This window comes from Empidonax traillii, unplaced genomic scaffold (assembly GCF_003031625.1).
Source record: "Empidonax traillii isolate 1590-97213 ecotype Southwest subspecies unplaced genomic scaffold, ASM303162v1 scaffold623:size392626, whole genome shotgun sequence".
Lineage (NCBI taxonomy): Eukaryota > Metazoa > Chordata > Aves > Passeriformes > Tyrannidae > Empidonax > Empidonax traillii.
The window spans coordinates 233,192-254,699 of record NW_020955816.1 but is presented as its reverse complement, the minus strand read 5'-3'; the positions used below and the strand labels follow the sequence as shown (position 1 = coordinate 254,699).

The 21,508-nt window shown below is 41.3% G+C and overlaps 1 protein-coding gene across 4 annotated transcripts; it reads right to left on the bottom strand.

The window, feature by feature from the left end:
- Window positions 1–6,717: 6,717 nt before the first annotated feature.
- On the bottom strand, window positions 6,718–19,871 carry PDPN (podoplanin). 4 transcript variants are annotated; one of them, XM_027898791.1, is made up of 6 exons: window positions 19,738–19,871; window positions 9,847–9,932; window positions 9,301–9,433; window positions 8,764–8,799; window positions 8,336–8,447; window positions 6,718–7,918 (listed from the first exon to the last, which is right to left on the bottom strand). In XM_027898791.1, exons 1-6 carry the CDS (start codon window positions 19,805–19,807, stop codon window positions 7,912–7,914), a joined length of 444 nt encoding a protein of 147 aa, XP_027754592.1. In that variant the 5' UTR covers window positions 19,808–19,871; the 3' UTR covers window positions 6,718–7,911. The 4 variants fall into 4 exon arrangements, with proteins under 4 accessions (XP_027754592.1, XP_027754594.1, XP_027754593.1 ...); XM_027898793.1 differs by having other exon boundaries at window positions 8,342–8,447; XM_027898792.1 differs by having other exon boundaries at window positions 8,346–8,447.
- Window positions 19,872–21,508: the final 1,637 nt, after the last annotated feature.

Here is a 21,508-nt window from a genome sequence, read left to right as displayed (position 1 = left end):
TCTCCCCTTAATTACTATCTCACCTGAATATTCTATTCATAATGCAGTCAGAGATGTAATCCTCATGGGCCAGGACTATATTTTACCTGGAATTGTTAAGAATTTGCCATTTTCCCAGAGGAAAACACACTGACTCAAACTTGTAGAAAATAGAAGCCATTAAGGTGAATTTGAACACCTCTGTAGTGATGCTTAACTTTGGCAAGCAACAGCAGACTGAGAAATAACAGGACACACTGATGTTCCCACCTGGAATACTCAGGTTATTTATATTTATATTATAAAGCATTGTTTTAGTTACACCATAATCAGTTTTGAAACCCATAATTTTAGTAGTAAGAAAATCTTAAATGTGTTCAAACTGCTTTAACTTATTAGCTTAAGTGAATTTTAATTTAATTGTATTAACATTAAAGTTTATAATTAAGCTAAAGTAGTTCCACCTCTGTAAGTTTTGGGGTTGTTTAAAAAAAAAAAAATCAAGTCTCCGTTTTAGATGTTAGAGCCCTATACCTGTACAACAGGAAAATTAAAAACATAGAACAAACTACCTACTCTGCTAGCTGGAGTAATGAACCTTTCTACCTTCAAGATTATATATAAAGTGTCCCAAAAGTATCACAAATAACAGAAATTATAACTTTTCTCTACTTGTGTGTACAAGTCATCTTTTTTCCCCTGCATTTACACTGAGAAGATCTACCATCTGGTGGTGTTCCAGGGGACTTGCACTTTCAATTTACACTTCGTGCTGGTCAGAGAAGCCTACAAATCTTTAGCTGATTAAAGTTCTGAACCGTTAAGTTTTTGTATTCTGAAAATACCAATATTGCTGCTATTGTGCTCTTTAAAATGATGAATTAGCTCTTCAGATTACCTGTGTGTGTGTAAGCACACAGGGCCACAGAAGAAACAAATACAAGCAAAAGCTCTTTTGTAAATCTTGGATGTCTGACTGAATATATATTAGAGAGTTAAAAAAAAAAGGATCTTCTCATGTATGAAAATCTTCATGAGCCATGGCAGGAAAAAACATTTCTAGGAAAGATTTTTCTTATCAGAGGCTCTGAAGCAGCATTGAAACTGGACTCCAGTGATACCAGCATGGCCAGTTCTTCTCTTGTAAACTGGGACAAGGTCTCTTCTATCATAACTCTCTGTGCTGTTCTAGTTGTCCCTATAAACACAGCATGTTATGGCTCTCACTAATAATGTCCCTGGAAAACACTGATACAGTTGTACTGCTTGGGTTACTGGTTATTATTAGCTCTGAGTTTAAGTAATATTACCATCTTTTTCTATAAGTCTTTTTGGTAGATGAATTGACTGAACCGCTCAGACATTCAGTTATTAAGTATTCCTGCTCCTTTCCTGCTGGTTTAGGTGAGCCTTTCTAACCTCTGGGTCCACCACAGCCCTTATTTTCGTTTCTGCTTCCCACAGCCTGGCTCATTTTTGCACCAGTAGCAGGTTTCATTATAAAAATCTGATTTTTTTCGCAGAATAAAGCCGTGTCCCACTCTAGTCTGTGTTGTGACAAGCTGGCTCAGAGGATGAAACAGCACTGAGAGTGGAGACAGCAAATCACTGTCTGTATTCCTGCCTCTTCCAACTTCCAGCTGCTGATCAATCAAAACCGCTGAGGTGCTGCGTGGATGGTGCAGGCATGCTGTGAGTAACCAGTAGGTAACTCTGGTTCTGATGGAAGCGTTTTGAAAATAAAACCAGGCTTGATGGCTACGAGACAAGGTACAATAATCTGAAGCTTTTCTCTGTTCTGAACATGTTCCCTTCTCCTGTAAAAATGCCATCAGTCATTCCCACCACTAGCTGGGGCTCGGGTACAGCTTACCGAGAGAGCAGTCATTGTGCATCTGCATCAGCCTGCAGGGAGGAGTCTTTAATTTTAATAGTCTGCTTGTACATTCTTTATACATTCCTTCCTGTCGGGTGAGTGAAATCTCAAGCCATTCTTGTGGCCCTTGCTCAGTTTTCTGCATGAAACGCAGACGTGCTTCACCTTCTCAGACCCTTCTGTTGCTGCTTCCCACTCAATCAAGCACGTTTATTGTGTTAGCGAGCTAATTATTAATCATGACAAAACGAGGTAGAAGAACTCATCAGGAAAACTGTTTTCAAGGAGTAACTTCGTAATTAGGAGTTAAACATTTCTCAGCTTCGGCACTTCCAGGTTTAAACGAGCAGATGGCAGAGTTTGCCTCCCTGTGAGAGGTGATTAATAGTAATCTATGCTTTCATAATCTCATTAATATTTTGTCTCTTACAAAGAGGCAGGTCTTAGTGCCAGGAGTAGTTTGCTCAGGGTAATTCCAGGTCTGGATCACACAGGAAACTTTATGCAGCAACTTATACCAAGTAAATTCTTTCACTACTTTTTAACAGGCAGCCTTTGCTGCACTATATTTTTATATAAAACTTGCCTTTAAGGGCTGGCTTTCAGGTCAAAATCTCTTGTACTTTCTAAAGCTCTGTGTGAGTCGTGAGAAGTGGACTTTCCTCAATTCTCAGTTCTCTTTCTCTAACCAGTTTTTAGGGGTGTTGGCAGGGAACCATCGACAGCTGTGGCTGTCCCTTATTTCTCAGCAAAATGCCTCAGTGCCTGGTACAGGAGAGGACATTCCTTCAGGGAGGAAGCTGCTATTTCCTCCACTGTGCTCAGTTATTGCTGCTTTTTCAACTCCTCTGGGGTTTCTTCCTCCTCTAGATAGGAAATGAGGAAGAGCTGCCATTCCTCTCTTTTTTCCCCTGAGCACACCTGCTGAACCTGCTCATTCCTTCCCCGTTTCCTGCACGGGATGAATCAAATGTCATGAGGCAGAATATCCACAGGACTCAAAGGAATGTGTTATTTGAGGATTAGCATGGTTCATAAAAGCAGGAAATGGAGTTGCTTTCCAGCTCAAGTGAGACATACAGTACTAATTTCCTAAGACAAACACCAGGACATTTAAAATTGCCTTGTTAGAAAATGTTTAGTCATTCTGGAGGGAAGCAGGGAGTGTTTAAATAAGTCAATGACTTGTTAAATAACTCAGTTGCTGGTCATTTTTGCTGGTCAGTATTGCCTTGAAGTTATTACCAGATGGCCAGCAGGAAAAATTAGTTAAAGGGCTTTGTTAGTAGAGAAAAATCCATGTTCTTAAAGCATCAGTAGCTTCATGTTCTGCACGGGAGGAAGAAGTAAGAGGAGTTCTCCAAAGAATAGAACTAAATCTTCCTACCTTTTTCCCCCTCAAAAAACAGAGGGAGCTTCTAATTTTCCCTGGCTGTTACTGGAATTGTTGCTGTGGTGCATTAGTATCACTCTTATGTGTCACTTTTACTGCCTTTTCTACTGGAAGATAAGGTTGTAACATTTGTAGGAATTTCTTCCCCAAGTTTATCTGACTGCTATTGTTGGTATAACATCTAAAGTAGCCCCACAGGTTGGCAAATTCATAGCTCAGTTTTAGCTCAATCTGTAAATGTGAATGATATTAAATGTCAGTGAAGACAATGTGTTGCAGCTCTATTTTTCCTTCTTCCATTTCCTTTTTTTTCTTTTTTTTTTTTTTTTCCTGGATGGCACTGTTTGGTTCTGAACTCTCTGGAATCAATCATCCCTGCCAACTTTCTTTCTGGAAACAGAACACAGCTTTGGATATGCATGGAATGTGCAGCACTCCTTGCCTGCTGAGACATTTGCCAGTTTAACGTTTACCAGAGTCTGAAAAATCTGACTTCTGCAGCCTGGAGCTGAACAAACTCCATGATTGAATGGGGATCTTTGTGTTGGGAGTTCAACTGTTTGTTGCAGAGCAGGGGGACCTGTGGGTTTGGTCTGAAGCCTAAATCCACAAGGCCTGGACAAAGACACATGGCCAGTGAGATGCTCAGTTTATTTATCCAAAAATGCCTCCCTGCTGCAGCTGTAAAAAAAAAATGGACAAAGCACTAATTCAGCCTTCTCCTTTTGGCACCTGGTGTCAAGTTGCAGATCCCCTGTTACCTTCTGCATCCATCAGAAGCTGTCAGGCCAAACAAAATGCTGGGAATCTCAGTGGGGTTAATCTTTTAGCTTAAAAAAGCTGCCTGCAAAAGGATGGGTATGGATATTCTGCTACTTCATCTGGTGAAGTAGGTGAGTATAAATAGATATAACAATGTCTTCAGATGTGCTGCAGGCCAGTTATGATTTAGGTTTTAAATTGCAGTGCTTCAGTAGCACCTACACTGCAAAACTTAGGCTGGTGGAGCAGAAATTATTTTTAGCTGGAATGGTTCTTCATCAAAAGCGATCTGAGCACACCTGTGACCTGAGGGGCCTCCTACATTCAATGAGTTGCTTTTTTGCTCTGTTCCTATCCTCCACTAAAGAACATTAGGGATGATCTTACCATAAAACTTGCTGAACATCACTTCATTTGAACTAATAAGAAGCTGTGACAGGATTAATGTTTTAATGTTTAAAGATTCCTGGGCTGGTGGCTTTTCCCTTACCTGTGTTATAACCCTCGGCAAGTCACTTAATCAAGGCAGAACTTGCCATTCTCATGTGAATGATGCTTCAGCACACTTGAGTCTGAAACCTTGACAGAGGTGTTAATGTGCAGGTTGTACTTATTTTTAAATTAAGTAAGATGTGATTAAGATATTTGCAGTGTTATTCTGCAGTGCTCCTGCATGTTGGTGTTTAACTATAAATGAACACTTCTTAAATTTATAGGAGTAAATTGACCTCCATAATTCTTCTGGTGCAAACTTAATTATTATTGGTTTTATTGAAGTCGTTCTTCTGACATTTTCTGTTCTTACAGGAAAAACATGCCTTAAATGAACTGATGGAGGAATTGCTGTATCAATGTCCAAAACTGTTATAAACAGCGATGCATCAGCTTGCTCTCCTGGTCACAACTGCTGTGTATCATCCCCACAGACACAAATGCAAGGGGACAGCTCTGTTTATGATATTTTTTAGTGACATCTGGCACTCTCACAGGAAGCCTGGTGCCTGCTTGTCTGTTTGGGAGAGCCACATTCATGACTCAAGGCCAAGCTGCAAAAGGGAACGTTATTGTTGGTGACTGTAAAGGAATGAATGTGATCAGGAGCGAGGGCTGTGAGTTAAAAGCAAGTGTTGATTTATTGAGTGTTGTTCCCTGTGAATAAAAGTCAAACTTGGCCAGCTGGTGAAAGTCTGGAGCTGCTGTTTCCTCGTGTGTTCTCGTGCATAGGAAGTCTCCTGACCTGGGGCCTCGATTCCACCACTGATCATTCATCTGAGCTCACAGAAGGGTTTGCCCTGGGACAATGTGCTGTCTGACTCCTCACAGAGCAGAAAAGATCCCACCTTCCACAGAAATTCCACCAAAAACTACATAGGTTGTGTTCAATCTATGTTTGAAATCCTAAACCAGCTGGATTTTAAGGCAAGGACAGCCCAGTCACAGAAACCTGCAGGAGTTTTGTATGAAATCCAGAGCTCTGTGTGGACTTTTAGTCTGCATTTCTTGGGCATTTGTATCATGGAATTACAGATTAATTAAATTAAGGATTCAGTAACATATAGATACAAACCAAATAGGGGCAAGATTTTAAGGAACAAGCCATTGTTTCTTGAGGTTTGCTTGAAGCTGACTGGAATGTTCTACATTTGAGACTTCCAGGCAGCAAGGTGTATGAATCATCAGAATATTAAATGTGTCATTGTAGCAGCAGTTGCTGTTTCTTCAACTTTTCAGAATAACAGATGTCTTCTGATTTTTCAGAACCCTTGCTTCCTCTACTCTACACTGAGTGTCCTGTACTCCAGCTGATAATCAGAAGGTAATTACCTTCACTTTTTGCAGGTTCAGATTTAGAACAGCTCAACATTTCATACTCAGTCTCCACAACTGATGTTTCAGAGGAGCATGGGCTGTTTGCTTAGGGGTTGATTTTTACCTAAGACGAATAAAACTTCCCTTAAAATAGAGGGTGGAGTATAAAGGCACAGTTAAGACCAGAAAATTTAGGTAGTTGGTGCATGAAGTTTAACTGGCTTTTAGTGAGAGATTCTGGCGTAGGAGCAAAGCAAAGTGTCCTTGAGCAGAATTTCAACTGGTGTTCTGTCCATGATCCAGGAAAAGTCAGAACTGCCCACAAAGGTTGCCTGCTCCAATGCCACACATTTCTCAAATTTCTCTTGTTACTTCAGGCTTAACCAAAATTCAGAGCTGGCATAAGAATGTCTTTCTGATTTTGTGGTATTTGCAAGTTAGCAGTGACTGCAGAAGAAACTGGTGACATCTGTGCTATTCCCTCCAATGGGTGAATAATTCATAATTCCATATGCCAAGCATTTGGGAAGGAATTAATGCATCTTCTGGGGCAGTTTCCAGTACAGACAAGAAATTGTTAAATCTAGACTAACAGAAATTACTATTCTTTTGCCACAAGGAGAAGCTTTAATCTTCCTTCTTCCATATGACTTCACATGAAGATAAAGCTTATTACTCGTGGTCACAGACAGTCTGTCAACTCAAAAACTAACTAAACACTCCTGAATTACTTTTTCTCATATGTTTAGTTTTGAATTATAGTTTCATTTATCAGTGTCAAATGAATTGGTTGTAGGCATTGCACTGACAAGACAAGTAGCAAAATAAGTCAGGAAAATTGAAGGAAGTTTAAAATATTTTAATTTCTTCAAAGAAAACAACAATGACTGTAAAGTAAGACAATTTATATTATGATTTTTATTTCCAAAGCTTGGATTGATACAATAGTTCATGGCACACGAGAGAAACAGAAAAGCAAATACAGAGAAGTTGACACATTCAGCAATTATCAGCCTTGTGGATTATCAGGATTTTTACACCAAACACTGAATTAGATTTAGAAAATCTGATGCACTTGCAGCCACTTGCCACGCAAAGCCTTTGCTCTGAGCTCTGTGCATTCAGGTCCTGCTGCACTAAAAATGCCACAGCAAAGCTGCCTTGTACCTCAGTGCCACGCTCTGACCTGGGCTTGCACGTGTTGTCAAACAAATCAGCTGCACTCTTAGAAAACCAGACATTCCCAAATTAAAAAAATTTGTGTTCGCTAATCCAAAAGCTTCTCCACATCAGCTCTAGAGCTGCTGAGTAACTGGTTAAAGTGACCCATCAAAAGTGGGTATTTTCCAAGCACCCCTTAATTCAGGATGTGTATTTCAATCCCTGCACGTCTCTGCAACAAGAGAAGGCAGGAAATTCCTGATGCAACAGTCAGAAGAGCAAGCGTTCAGGTGGTAGGTCAGATCCAGCCAGGCCTACCCTGTTTTGCCACAGAATAACATAAGAATCACCAGCAGAAAATCTGTATCAAAGTGGAAAGATTTCAGCTTCCAACACCCAGTATTTTCTTAATTTGTAAATAACTGGTTCTCTCTGAAGCTAACTCCTCCTTTTTGATACATCATGTGGTAGATGAACATGCCACAAGCACTTAACCAGCCAAAAACACTTAAAAAAAGATTCTGAATATGTTCTGGATAGGTTTGGGGTTTTTTTTTAAAGAAAGGCATAAAATGTAATGTGAAATAATCTTTGGTTGCGTTTAAAACCCAAGCATGTATTACCTGTGAATCCCATTTCAGGTGTACATCTGCTTGCTGCAGGGTTTTTTCTTACTGCAAAATCTTTCTCTTCTGGTAAAATCCTGGATAGCAGAAATCCTATAAAGTGTCCCATACTCTGGAATCAGGGGGAGTGTGGGATGGATGGTCCTTAGAGCTGTGTGGGATCCCCATAGACCTGGAATGCTTTGACCATCTTTTCCATGGATCATCTTCTCACACAAATACAGGAACAGTCTTTAGTTCTTATAAAATAAGAAGCACTTGTATTTTCTGGCATAGAATGGCATGGCTGCTTGTTTCAACTCTTTTCAGGGCCTGGAAAACAACAAGCAGATATTTATTGCCCATCCCTACCCAAATGTTAGATACCTGATCTTTTTTTCCTCCCTCTCTCTCTTTCCCATCACCACTTTATTTCTCTTCCCAGTTGTTCAGTTGCTTTCCAGTACTTGTAGAGCTTGGCCCTGTCATAACTCCTAGATGATTTTACCTCTGTGCAGGACAGTAATTCCAAACCCCATGCCCTTGATATTATAACAATATCTGGCAATTTTTTTCTGATTTCTGGCGCCTTTAGATTCCCCCACATTGTGATGCAGCTCTTGCTGAATCTGATGCAATGTGTAACATAAAAATAGATTATTTAGTCAAAATAGACATTTCCCAGGTGATTCCTGGGACCTGCTCAGAGGATGGTGCTTGTTGGAAAAGCCTGATTAGCAATTTACTTACGAGTACCTGCCTGACATCTTCCTTACGACAGCAATCACAATTCCTGCCAGGATTCCAACTGCAACTACGATTCCAATGATTATTCCAACCAGTGCAATCGTTTCCAGACCACCTGAAAGAAGAAGTTGGGAGTGTGAGCACGTTTCTCATGGAGACCACTGGTAAGAGGCTACTGATACAGAACTGATGCTGTCCTGCTGCATCCCACTCCTTGGGGAGATTCCTTTCTATCTTGGGAGTTCTGAAGTAGGTTTGGGGAGTTCAGCAGCCTGAAGATGTGCCTTTGGGCTGGAGGATGTGGACATGGGGCAGGTGAACCAGGGGAGGCAGTTCAGGGATAGAAGGGGCACAGCCAGTGGCTGCTGGAAGGGGATTCCCTGTCAATTATGTTCCCCCTTGTCTTTTGAAGCAAATCTTCTCTTTAATACCTTTTTCAGTTTTCTCTGGTTCCCCACTCGGTTCACCTGCAAAGCCAGAAAGAGAACAGTTACTCACTCTGCTTTGTACGGAGTTTTCCAGTCCAATTTGTAATGCTACATGCAAGGAAAACTTTTATCAACTATATCACGATGATTTGAGGTTGTCCTTTTGACAGGAAGGGAGCAAATTAAAAGTTTGGGAGAGCGAACACAAAAAATTCCTAAGTAATAGAAAGAAATTAAAACCTGAGGGACTGATTGATCTGATATTTAGTAGTGAAATGTGTGATCACATTAGGATCAATAAGGTACTTATATCTGGTATAAAATAATTATGATTAAGGCAGAAATCAGATTTTAATTGTCTGAGATTGGCATATGCTGATAAAATTTCACCTTGCTCTGAGTGTATTTGCTGGACTATTCAGTGCCTGCTCATAAAGAGAACACCTTAAACTCAGCATTTGAATTTTCCAGATATTATTTAGTAGATGGCAGTAGAACTTTGACATGGAAAAAAACCCCAGAAATGAAAAGGTGTTTTACCATCCACACTCTCTGTGTTCACTCCATAACCGGTAGCGTTGTCACTGTCTCCATCCGGGACAAAAGCACTTTCTGTGGTCATCAGGTGTCCAAACTGCAAGACATTTGTTACACTGTGTAGTCTGGTGGGCAACTACAACAATTGGGAGGGGGAAAAGAGGGATAAGAAAACCTCAATACTCTCAGTCTATGTGCATGAAGACATTTAAATGTCTTGGTCATCCACATCTTGTCGATGCTTTTTGAGCTGTCACCCATCACCTTTGACTTGTCTACAGCGACCAAACCAAACCAAACCAAACCAGCTGGGTTATTTTCCCAGCTGGAGGCTTTTCCACATGAGATGACTCCTCAGCAGAACTACAGAGGAGATTGCAGGATATTGCAGCCCTGCCTTTTTTTGGTGGTTTGGGTTTTTTCTTTACACTGGTTTGTCAGTTTGGTTCCACTGAAGCTGAGGGAGAAACACTGAGTTGGAGGAGGCAGCGAGGGGCAGTGAACAGGCAGGTAACACAAAGGAACCTTTATCTGGCATTTTATACTCACCAGGGTCGGCAGAGCTTCGAATTCCGTGTCATTTCTGTCTCTGAAATCAATCGTTGTGCTTTCTTCTCCTTCTAGAACTGAGCTTGCTGAATCAAATTTGAGAAAATGAGTCAGGATTTTACTTTTTAGTCACCTGTTCTGGCTACTTTGACAAGAAAAACTTTGTTAAACACGAGCTCTGTGTACTGCTCTGTGTTCCTGCCCCACTTTGGTTTGTGAAATTATTTGGAATAATTGCAAATTCTCCTTTACTCTTACCCAAAGCAGTAGGACAAAGAGCTTAAACACCATCACTTAAAACATCTTGGCTACTAACATTTTGCCTAAGAAAAGATTTTTTTCTTTTTTTTAAGGAAAGGTTCCCTCTCCCCCCAGAGGGGATGTGATGCCACCAGATTTCCAGCTTATGCACTGGGATAAATGACTTCCAACATCTTCCATTTTCTAAAACAGTAAGAGCTTTCTCCCATCTTTCAGCTCAGTCTCAGCTGCAACCTTTCTTTTTAGACCTGTCAGCAATGTTTATGGGGGGCAGGTATAGTTTGAAAATACCCCTACAGAAATCTGTCCTGAGGTTTTTCTAACATTGCTAATGCTTAGCTGCCATAATTTGATTTTTTTGTTGTTGTTTTAGGCAACAATGTAACATCTTCCTTTTTTATTCTACACCTCTGTGGCATCTGTGCTCTTTGGTATAAAGGACATTTCCATTTTGGCCCTCAGAATGCTGTTTATTTACAAACACAGCCAGACTTCATTCAGAGGCAAAAAAAAGCTGGAACAAGGTAGGACACGAAAAACATGGCCCTGTGAAGATAACTGGAATTACCAGGAAAATGTTCTCATCTCCTCTGCATGTGAAGTTAAGAGTATATCTGAATTGTTTGACCAGGTCCAAATACTTTTTGTGGAAGATTTTACTCCTAAATGCACCCTACCTGTGTTGTATGTGATACAGAGGCAAGAAAACAGCTTTTGTTCTGTGACTGAAATGAGTAAGAATGGGTATTTTGCTTGATATCAGTTAAAATTTAAAAAAAAAAAAAGTATAGGAGCACTTTGGATCAGCTGTGCAAATACCACTTGTAATGAGTGTTTTTTAATTGTGAGTTCCATTTAACTTTTGTTCATTTGTAACTAACTGCCCCTTTTAAAATACAAATGTTATTTCAAATAAAAAAGCCAGTATTCCATTTTGAAATAGGTAAAAAAAAAAAAAAAAAAAAAAAAAAAAAAAAAAAAAAAAAAAAAAAAAAAAAAAAAAAAAAAAAAAAAAAAAAAAAAAAAAAAAAAAAAAAAAAAAAAAAAAAAAAAAAAAAAAAAAAAAAAAGGCACTGGCAGCTTAAAGGATGAATGAGTTGGGACAGAGGAAAAAAAATCTGAGTTTGTTCAAAACTCTCATTTGAATTCTACTGGAAACCTGCAAATATTTTTCCTTTGCTCCCAAAACTGTTTTCTGAACCAAACTGGAAATTTTTTTATCCATCTCCACCAATGGAAGACTGAGAGCTTTGTCCCACTGCCAAGAGACCAAACACTGAACTAAACTTAGATTTCTAATTCCATGTTTACTCAGGTAAACAGAATTTTATATTTTTGTACCTTTACAAGCCTGAGCACAGATACACTTTCTATTTCAGAGCCAAAAGGCTGTGCAGGTAGTGCTTTGGGCAGTAGCAGATGAAGGAAGTATATTCACATTATGCCAACATGAGGACTAATATAGAGGCTAATTAAGCCAGTCCGTGTCCCAAAAATCACCAAAAATCCACAGAAAGATTAGAAGAGGCCAGGGTAAGTCAGAGCTCCGAGTTAAATGGCAAAAATAATGTTTTGGTCATTTTTAATTGAAATACTCCAGCATTGTTGAGGAAGCACAAAGTGGGCTTTACATTTAGTTGTATATTTAGACACTTCCTAAATATCAGCATAATTTAAGATATAGCACTACTTATAATACTTATTTTTTTTGCTTATAAAGTAATCATTTTAGAGTGTAATATTGGATGTAAAATATTGGCCATGTAAATGTTAAGTTTAAGGAAAAAAATAGCAGTAGAACTCAACAATGTGAATCGTGTATGAATCAGTTTACCTTGTAATCCCAGTCAGAACTGAAAAAAACATCCTTTATTCACTGGTTGAAAAATAAGCACAGATGGAGAAAACCAATTACCAGAGGAAAATCCCCCAGCAGAAAAGTGAAATAAATGTTGTATGTTAACAACAAGCAGCTTATTGGGAGAAGCTGCTTATGCTCCTGGCGTGGCTCTCAGCCCTGAAAAACTGCCTGGTGGTGAAGGCAGCAAAGCAAACAGTGTCACACAGCAAAGGTGTAGAGAAACAGTGGCTGGCACAAAGAAACATAAAATAATTAGACTTTGTGTGGCACTTCTGGAGATTCTTGGCCGGGAGCGACATGTAGAAAATCTATTTTCGGTGCCTTTGCCCTCTCAGAGACAGACAAAAGGAGGTGGCCCAGTTTAATCTTGCCTAATTTTAGATAATCTTAATAAAGGCACCTAAATAAAAGGTCTGCTTGCCCTTATCTTCCTTCATAGTCTGTGGGGAAAGATAAATACTTGGAGAAGGTAACTCAGCTCACCTGAGATTTGGGTCACCCTTGGTAGTGCTCAACTGGAATGTGGCTCCCATGAACTTCCCCAGCTCAGATTGAACTGATTTCTGCCATTCTGAAGGTCTTGACCCAGTCCCATCCCCTCTGTATAACACTGTTTTCAAGCTGAGGTCCTGCATTTGCTGGAGAATAATCCCTGGAGTCTTTCCAGGTTCATTTTGGGTGGACACTGGGGTGGTGGTTAAACAGACACTACTGAATTATTACCCACAGAAAGGCTGGGAGGCAATTTGTTATCAGAATAGTGGGAGGGAAAACTGGATATTAGAAAGCTTGTCATAAAGAAGTTAAATATTTAAATGAAACTGAGAAAAACTGTTGGACTTGAAGCTTCTTTCCCTGTCCCCAGCACGAGCCCTGCACCACTGACATCAAAGGCAATGTAAATGGGGTGGAAGGGGTGTGAGCTCCTGTCATTTCTTGGTTTCAACTGATGTGGGCCAACTGTAGCAAGAGTCAGGGCTGAGTTGTGCTCCTGCATGTGTTCTTAATATTATCTCAGAGGAGGCTGTCAATAAAAATATTGCCTCACAGTGCTGGGGTTGTCTCCAAGGAGCACCAGGGCCTCCTGTGTTTGCAGCTCTGCGTTGCTGTGCATGTGAATTAATCACTGCACCCCTTCCTGCCACACTTCCAGCTGGGAGCCTTTCAGTTCAAAGCCCCCAGCTGCTCTCAGGCTGCACACCAGGAGAAAATTTGCTGTCTTTAAAAGTTTAATACTGCTTTGAAACCCTCCCGTGCTTAAGCATCCCATGACCCACTTAGGGGGAAGATGAGCTCACTACTTACATGCCTGGAGTGACAGTTTACTCCAGAAACCTCTCAGGGCTGCTCTCAAAGCTCAAGTGGTTGTGTTGGAAAGGAGAGGGAGTTGTAAAACTGTTGTTCATTAGCATTTCTTTCAGGTTATCTCCAAAAGCAACAAAGATACTTCTGAAGATGAAAAAACGTGGCAGGATCTTGTTTCTCTCCTGGCAAAAAGCTGAATAAACGGTGGGTAAAGGCAGTTGTAAGCCTGTAGTTTAAGCTTAGTCCTTGAAATAGGAAGCCCTCCAAATAGACTGAGTTTCCATCTCTGATAAGAGACCAGGAGATAAAAATGGCAAACCTTAAAGGATTCCCTCTAGCAAGAACTAAAATAATCTTTTGCTCTGCTTCTATCAAAAAAAAAGAAAGGAAACCATCCTCAGTTATTTGTAACAACTAAAAAAAGGAAACCAGCAGGTTAACTGTCAAACAAAAGCTTTGATCTTAGAATTCAAGTTTATTTTTATCTGTGTCTTATCAACATCACGTTTTATCCCATCCAGCTGTGCTGAAGAGCTGCTTTGGAGGATGCTGCTCTAGAAAAGCAGGGGAAAGAATTTAGCAGGATGGGTCACTTGGGAGGTGTCACCCTCCTGCTGCAGATGAACTGAGCAAACATCTGGAGCTGACTGATGGCTTTCAGGATCTGCTTCCGGAAGTGCTGCGGCCCAAGTGGTGTTGTTTGAAGGGCTGTGTGTGGATTTTTGTGTTCTCCATCCTGTTTTGGCTGTGTTTTACTCGGCATTTATGCCCTGAGGAAGCATTCCTCACCCAGAGACCTTAACTGGATTGTGAGCAAACTGAGTCTTAGTCTGTGTCTCATCACTGGAATTAGTTCAGTTGTAGTTCAGTGAAAACTTTTATTCCTCGTGTTGGAGGTTTAACAAAAATACGTGATTTGTGAGGAATCTGCCTTTTAAATACAGCAGCTCTGTAATTTTCAAATGGAATGGTTGTGAGGTTTTTTTGTTATTTGGCTTCATACTCAATTTAAGTGTATTCCAGAATCCAAAATCTACAACATCAGCTGAATTTTGTCTGAAAATAGTTTTCCATTATTTTTCTATTTTTGAATATTTGGGAGGAAAAAAGCATACAGGTGTCTCTTTTGTTGTGAAATGCTTCAACATCACCAAATTCAGGCTACAAAATTTTTCTGGCTTTGAAAACGCGAGGTTTCGAAGAATCTAACCTAGTGGATTCTGGGATTTGTCTTTTGAAGTTTGAGCCTTTGGCCAGTTAAATTTTTCAGACTTTAGAAAGGCAGGGAAGTTTGTTAATGAGCACTGAAATTCTCATTTGTACCTCATCTGTATCCTGCAAAATCATATCTGCAGGATCCCGAGAGCTTTGTGTCCTTGGCCTGTTTGGGGCATTTTCTTTCTCTGTTGATTTTTTTCTGGAAGTTGGAGTAATGTCTCATCCCATAAGAAATCCCCTGGGGTGTATTTGAATGTCTAGACTCTGTTGTTGAGGAGAAAGTATGTACTGTCTAAATCCTGCAGTGCCTTCTGCAGTTTTCCTTATGCCAAGACCGACAGTTTGCTTTATGTAACAAAGGAAGCTGGATGACAGAACACCGGGAATTTTGGAAAGCTGCAAACCGGCCACGGAGCAGGAGGCAGGATTTAGCTCAGCCTTATTTGGAGTGTGAGTGAGTTTGCTCAGGTATTCCCTGGAGCTCGTGATGACAACGCTTCGCTGAACGGTCAGAAATTTGGTCACCGCTTCCTTTGGTCACCACACCCTGCTGCAGATGGGTTTCATTGCTGGGGCTGCCTCGGCCAAAGGAACAAAGCCAGGGTTTAAACACGCAGTAGTGCCAAGTGGCAAAGAACCACTGGGCTGCTCCTCGAGTCGATCACGTGGCTCCTGAAGGTTACAGCATTCCACCGACGGAAGAGCAAAGCAAAATATACTTAAACTTTTCAAGGAGCTGCTCTTCAAGGGCTTGCTGTGTGTAATGACCCCCAGCCAAAGGTGGGAAACATCCCACCAGGGGAAAATGTGGAACCTTGGTAAGCCTTGTCTTAGGCATGATCAGCCCCAGAGCTGAGGGCATTAGGAAGGGACTAACTCCATTATGGGACGTTCCTTTAAAATATTCCTTGCAGAATTAGAGGTGAACACTCCAAATTTATGCTTTTAAGAATGTTGCTGGGTCAGCCTCTGCTTTCTTGTCTGCTCAGTACACTGAGCTCAGACTTGCTATCCCAGGAGGGTGGGATAAATCCACTTTATTATTGATACTTGCTGCCCTGTCCTCCTGGTTCCCTGCTGGCAATTTAATTGTTTTCTCTGAGTGTCTTTTGCACCTTTCTGTCAGTGGCAGGATGACAGAGCTGACAAGGAAGGAGCATTGCAGCCAAGGCAAGGAGGGAAGGACCAAACTTCGTGTCAGGGAGCAGCAGATTTTTCCACACGTGCAGCAGAAAGCAAACATCTGTGGCTGCAAGTACTGGGATATGTAAGTGCAGATGAGGGGAATTAAGAAATGAGCTCTAATACAGTAATAAACTAATCTTTTCCCTGAACCACTTCCTCTCCAGAACTCTGAGGCTACAACGATTCACAACTGCCTTGTTGAAGGTTATGAACCCCTTTGTATCTGCCAGCAGGACCCTTTGCATGTTCCTCAGCTCATTTGTTTGAAATACTCCCACCAAACACTGAACTGGAGACTCTTGGGTGTTAATTTTGTTCACAGAGTGATTTTTGGCTTCCTCCTTTTATTGCCATGCAGCAAGCAAGATCCATTCAAATATGTTTAGTCTGACTTTCCTCCTGCATTAATAATGTGCTAGCTAATATTTGGATGAGTTTCATAGTCATAAAACTACTTTAATGTCCATTTGGAGTTAAGTGTGTTCCCTTTACAGGTTTAGCAGTATCTCCTACACTACTCAAGAGAGCACATGTTTGCCTGAAAATGGTGTAACAGCTGCATTATGCCCACACAAAGGATTATTCTGATCCAATTTGTGCTGGATGTTGTGGTGTCTGTAATCAACAAGCACGGAATAAACACGAGGAAGTCATAAAGCAACATGAGGATGTGCTCAGCATCAGCTTCTCTGTCCTTGGAGAGCCTCTGACCAAGCTTCTGAGACTGGGAGCTGGAAATCAACAGTGCTTTTGTTTCTCTGTAGAACATCCCAGCACACCTGCACTCCCAAACCCCCCCAGCCCAAACGCTGGGCAGCAGTTTGTGCTCTGCTGGGGGATTCATCCCCACTGAGGGGGGCACAGAGAGACCTGAGGGGGAGAGGGAGTGGCAGGACCAGGCAGCATTTGGGTTCCATCCTGTGCTCCCTGACCACATCCAGACAAAAAGCAAACAAACCAGCAAAACAAAACGTGCCACTGAGATGGCCCATCTGCCCCAGCCGGGCCAGCAGCAGGAATGAGGCATTTCTGTGGCTCGCCTCAAATGACACATGGAGAAACACTGCCTGCTCCTGTTGGAGCCCAGCAGCCTTCCTTCACTGCCTTTTATTATCTAGTAAAATGCTCTCTAGGTTTTTAACTGCCTTTTTTTTTTTCCCCCCCAGATGATTTACAGTCCCAGGTCTTGGGTAAATGGATGGGTTCAGTGGGAACTGCTGAACGACAGGAGTGGAGAATCTGGCCTCTCTGTTCCCATGTTTTACTGGGCAGCCTGAGTTAATGAAAGGTCCACTTGTAAGCCAATAAATATGACTGTTTTCCTTGTTTGTGAAGTTACAGATTCAAAAATTAACTGTTGGGATACAGATGGGCAAAGCTCTGCTCGCCCAGCAGAGAGGAGAAAGCAAATTTTATCTGTTCTCTGCTGGTTTTCCACAAAGACACTGCAAAATACAGACCCTCTAATTTGCAGACCTACGACTAGTGATTCAGCAAGATGATTTTCTCCTTTTTTGGGGATAATTGTTTTGGGTATTGGACATGTAGAGTTAGATTTATATTATCAAGAGGCATGTATGGGACACGTGTAAGAGCACTCCTCATTCATGAGGCAGGGTGAAAGGTTTTGTGGTGCTTATTTAGTAGAAAACTGGCTCCCTTTTGAGTTAAATGTGACTGTCCCTCTTGGTTGTACATCTTATTTATTGTCAGCAGTTACAGAATCTGATTTTCAGGACAGTTTAGGGTTGCCTGACTTTATCATAGTTCTGCCACTGAAACAGCAACAGTTTGGGTAAATCAAGACTCTTCCAAAAAAACTTTTCTGGTGATTTTATCAATTCTGGGTTTTTATGATTTTGAAAAACATAAAAAACTTTTTAGTCTTTCATGGCTGACTGTAAACTTCAATTCCCTTTCTTCCCACATAAACACTTGTTATCTGAATTATCCTGTCAATGTGCTTACTTTCAGCCCAAACCACACTGTAACATGACCTGGGATAAACCTGACTTGCATAAGGAGATATAATCTAGTGTTTGCCTCTAGGTAACATCAGGCACGTGGACAGCTGATACAGCTCAAGTGACATGTGCTATCTTGTTAACGATCATGCTCATTTTTGTTCATGTTATGTGACAGCCACTGGAGTAATCTCCATCTCTGCAACGATATTTTCACCACAGGAAAGGGTTTGGGATGAAGAAATGCCTCTGAGAAGCACTGGTTTGGATGCTGGTGAAGGCCAATTTCCATTTCAACTCGTTTGGTCTGATCCAATAACTTGCCTGAGTTTTTATACGCTGATCACAGAAGGGCAACAAAAGGTATGTGCTAATCATTCCATGATAATAATAATCCTTTTGGAAATTGGAAATTCACTTCCTGATCGAAACAAAGCTGCTTTTCTTGAGTCAGTCCATAACCTGGAGTGCCCAGTTGTAAGAACAGGGAAGCTGCAGATTTATTTGTGGCCTCATTGGGTTAAGAAGTATCAGAATATGATTGGGAGATTTTTTTTCCCCTAAAACCCTCAAGCCACACTGTCCCCCCCAGAGTTTCAGATATCTGGATATACCCATCCACCAGGGACTGTTCAAGTCAGACATTCTCCCTTTCCTTGTCAGCCAGGCACAGACTGTGGAGGTGGCACTGCCACCTAAGTTCTCTCCTAACACATAATTGCTGATGGTTATCAGTAAACAACAGTAATACACATTAAATACTCAAGACTTGCTTATTTTACACCTGGAGTCCATTTTCCAGGTGCATCCTTTGGAAGTTGTGCTAAATGACTGGCTCCATGTGAAGAGAAAGCCATAAAACCAAAACACACCAAAAGTCTTAAACACTGTAAACTGTGTTCTAGATCCAGCTGTGGAGTTCACAGCTGGTTATAAAGCAGAGGTAGGATCTTGCAAGCAGCAAATACTCTATTTTTTTATAATTTTGTTGTCTGACCAGTAGGGTTTCAGCTGGACTTCTTCACTCAGAGTTGAGAGAAGATATGCTTAAAAATTCCCCGAAAGCCTGGAGATGAAACACCTTTTTTATCTGTAATTCTGGTATCTCAGAAACTGCTTAAGGCAATTCTATAAAATAGTGGTGGCTTTGCATCATTTCTAATGGCTTTAAACTTTGGTACATTTAATATTAATGCTTTTTAAGGCTAAGGCAGCCGTCCTTAAACAATTCCTAGAATATCCCACCATTTCCTAGAAAAAAAAACTGTGTGATTTTAGATTTTCTGTGAAATTCTGAAGCACAGCTCCAAACTTTCAGCCTCCTATTCTGACACACAGAACACCATTAGAAGTCTCAAGTCAAGACCCCCACAGGCTGTATATTGATATAGCCCCATTCTTTCCAGCAGAATGACAGTGATTATTATCAGGCCAAAATCAGGTCAGTTTTTTGTTTTCAGTTTGGGTCTCCAAATCCAAGTTTGACGAGTATATTTATGCTTTGGAAGACTAACGGGCTGAGTTCCACGTTGTTGTATTTAGAGCACTGGCACTGGGATGTGTTCCATGGCAATACCACACAGAAAGACTGAATTTCAAAATGATATTCCTGGAATCAAGTACCGGTCAGGATAATTCTGATTTACTGTTAAGAAATCAGACTCTTCCTCTTTAGGTGTAAAAAAGATGTCTCTTTTACCTAAAAGCGTGTCTTTTTTTATAAAATTCAAAAGAAGTAGTTTGCCAGAATAATCTTTTCTAAGTAGGTCCATAATAATTTTTAAATACATCTCAGGTAATAATTCTCCCTGGTTGAGTTTGTATTTAGAGCTCGTGGCTAAGTCAGGCTTAGCAAAGCCCCGTGTAAGGCTCAGATTCTCACAGACACACACACAGAAAACCCTTCCCCACCAGAGCCTAACTCAGCCCATCTGAAAACCTCTGCTGTGTTCCCTGCCAGATCACAGCTGCAGCTGAAGAATTCCACGGGAAGTTTTCCAAGCAGGACAGAGCAGCTCCACAAGCCGTGAGTGAGCGCAGGCACTGCTGAAGTGCAGGAAGCGGCTGGAAACGATTGGAACCAAAGTTTGTCCTTACCTTCCTCGGCGAGTGCTGCGAGGGGCACGCTCCCTAGGACGAGGATGAAGAATGGAACCTTCAGAAACATCTTGGATCTGCTCGGAAAGTCACTTTTCCTAACCCTGAGACCGGATGGATCCACACTGAGATTAATTTTTTTTTTTTTTTTTTTTTTTTTTTAGAGGCAGTGGAAGAATCGAGATCCCGAAAAGAAATCACTGCAAAGAAAAGACTTTGGTATTCCAAGTATTCCTTTTGCTGCTGTACTTGCAGAGGGGGAAGGCTTTCCCAGCTGATAACTGTACAGTTAGAGAAAACTGAGTGGAGCTGGAGTTATTTTCTTTAGCCAAGGGGTGGGAGCAGCCCAAGGTGGTCCTCGACGAGCAGCCAGGCCCGCCCTCCGCACGCTGTTTGGTCAGCACCAAAATTATGATCTCAGCCCAGGTTTAAAGTTACAGGAGCTGTGGTGGCTTTCACAAGACTTTTATTTAGCAAAGGAGAGGGGGGGGAAAGGGAATTTAGGCAGAGCGAGATGCTCCCTCCCTTCTGCAAACTGCCTTTAAAAAATACTTAAGGAACAACACTAAGGACATTTTTCTTGTTATTTCCAGCGGAGAACTGATGGTTTTTTCATTTCAAAGTGAGCCCCCGTGTTTGTCTAAGCAAATGTGGTAGTGAATGGGCATTTAGGGATACTGAAATAGTTTTAGGACAGGCTATTTAATTCTGCAGTAAATAGTGTCTGAATTTTCCTGTGTGTCTGAGGCTCTGAGCTTGTGTCCTCAAGTGACACCCTGGCTGTGCTCGACCATTTCTCCCTGCCCACAGGCTTGCTGGTCTCAAGAGTGCTGATACCACCCTTCAGAGAGAGGATTTTTCCTTTTAATATGTATTATGATTAGCAGTACAGCCCTACAATGAGCCTGTGCAAGACTCATTGGTTTTTCCTTGTCCATGTTTTTGGGAATCAGCCTTGCAGGGCGGGTGTGCAAGGCTGGATGGCACCAACATCTGTCAGACAGGCCTTTGCTCACCAATAATGGTTGTTAGGCAGGAACTGGGGCTGAACTTGGAGAGAAACTATTTATATTAACCCTATTCTGAGTCTTCCCTCATCCTGGGCAAGCAATAATCTCCTAATTTACATCTATTTGTGTATTGTTTGCTCACATGTGAATAGAGTGAGTGAGGAAGGGCAGGACCTTCTCCCTCAGCTTCTGCACCTCCAAGTCCTGCAGTGCCAGGAGCTCAAGCTCACAGAGGAGCAGCAGCAGCAGCAGCGTGGATTTATCTCCTTCCTGCTGACAGCTGTGGAGGAGGGAACCTCTGCTACAGGAGACTTGTGGCAGGGGTTTTATCATTTCTTAAATACACACAAACAAAAAAACCCCCCACCCAACGAAACAAACAACAAAAAAAAGAACCCCCTAAACCCTGGCTGGGTTGTTTTGCTCAGGGAATGAGTCAGAGCTGTCATTAAGACCCCACAACAACAAGGCTGAACGTAAGACATGATGTAAAAGGGGCTGCAGATGGGAAATGCTGCACCTTCCACTGGGATCTTCTCTCCCTCTCAAAGTGATGGGTGCCAAAGGAATTCCTTAGCTATAAATTATGGGGCTGTAATTGTGTTCTTTGAGATGGAGGGGAGGGTAGGATGACAACACTTGATGCCAAGGCCAAGAATTGGCTTATTGTCTCCAGAAAAACAGTGAAATAAATATTGCCTCGTACTATCTTTCAGCATTTGAAAAGCTGGGATTAATTATTCTCAATAGTGCAGTTCCAA

Coding starts and splice junctions, on each gene's coding strand:
- PDPN (XM_027898791.1), bottom strand. CDS start 19,807: ATGTTTCTGAAGGTTCCATTCTTCATCCTCGTCCTAGGGAGCGTGCCC. Junction 9,933..19,737: donor CGCAGCACTCGCCGAGGAAG/GTAAGGACAAAC, acceptor AATTTGATTCAG/CAAGCTCAGTTCTAGAAGGA. Junction 8,800..9,300: donor GAACACAGAGAGTGTGGATG/GTAAAACACCTT, acceptor CTGGCTTTGCAG/GTGAACCGAGTGGGGAACCA.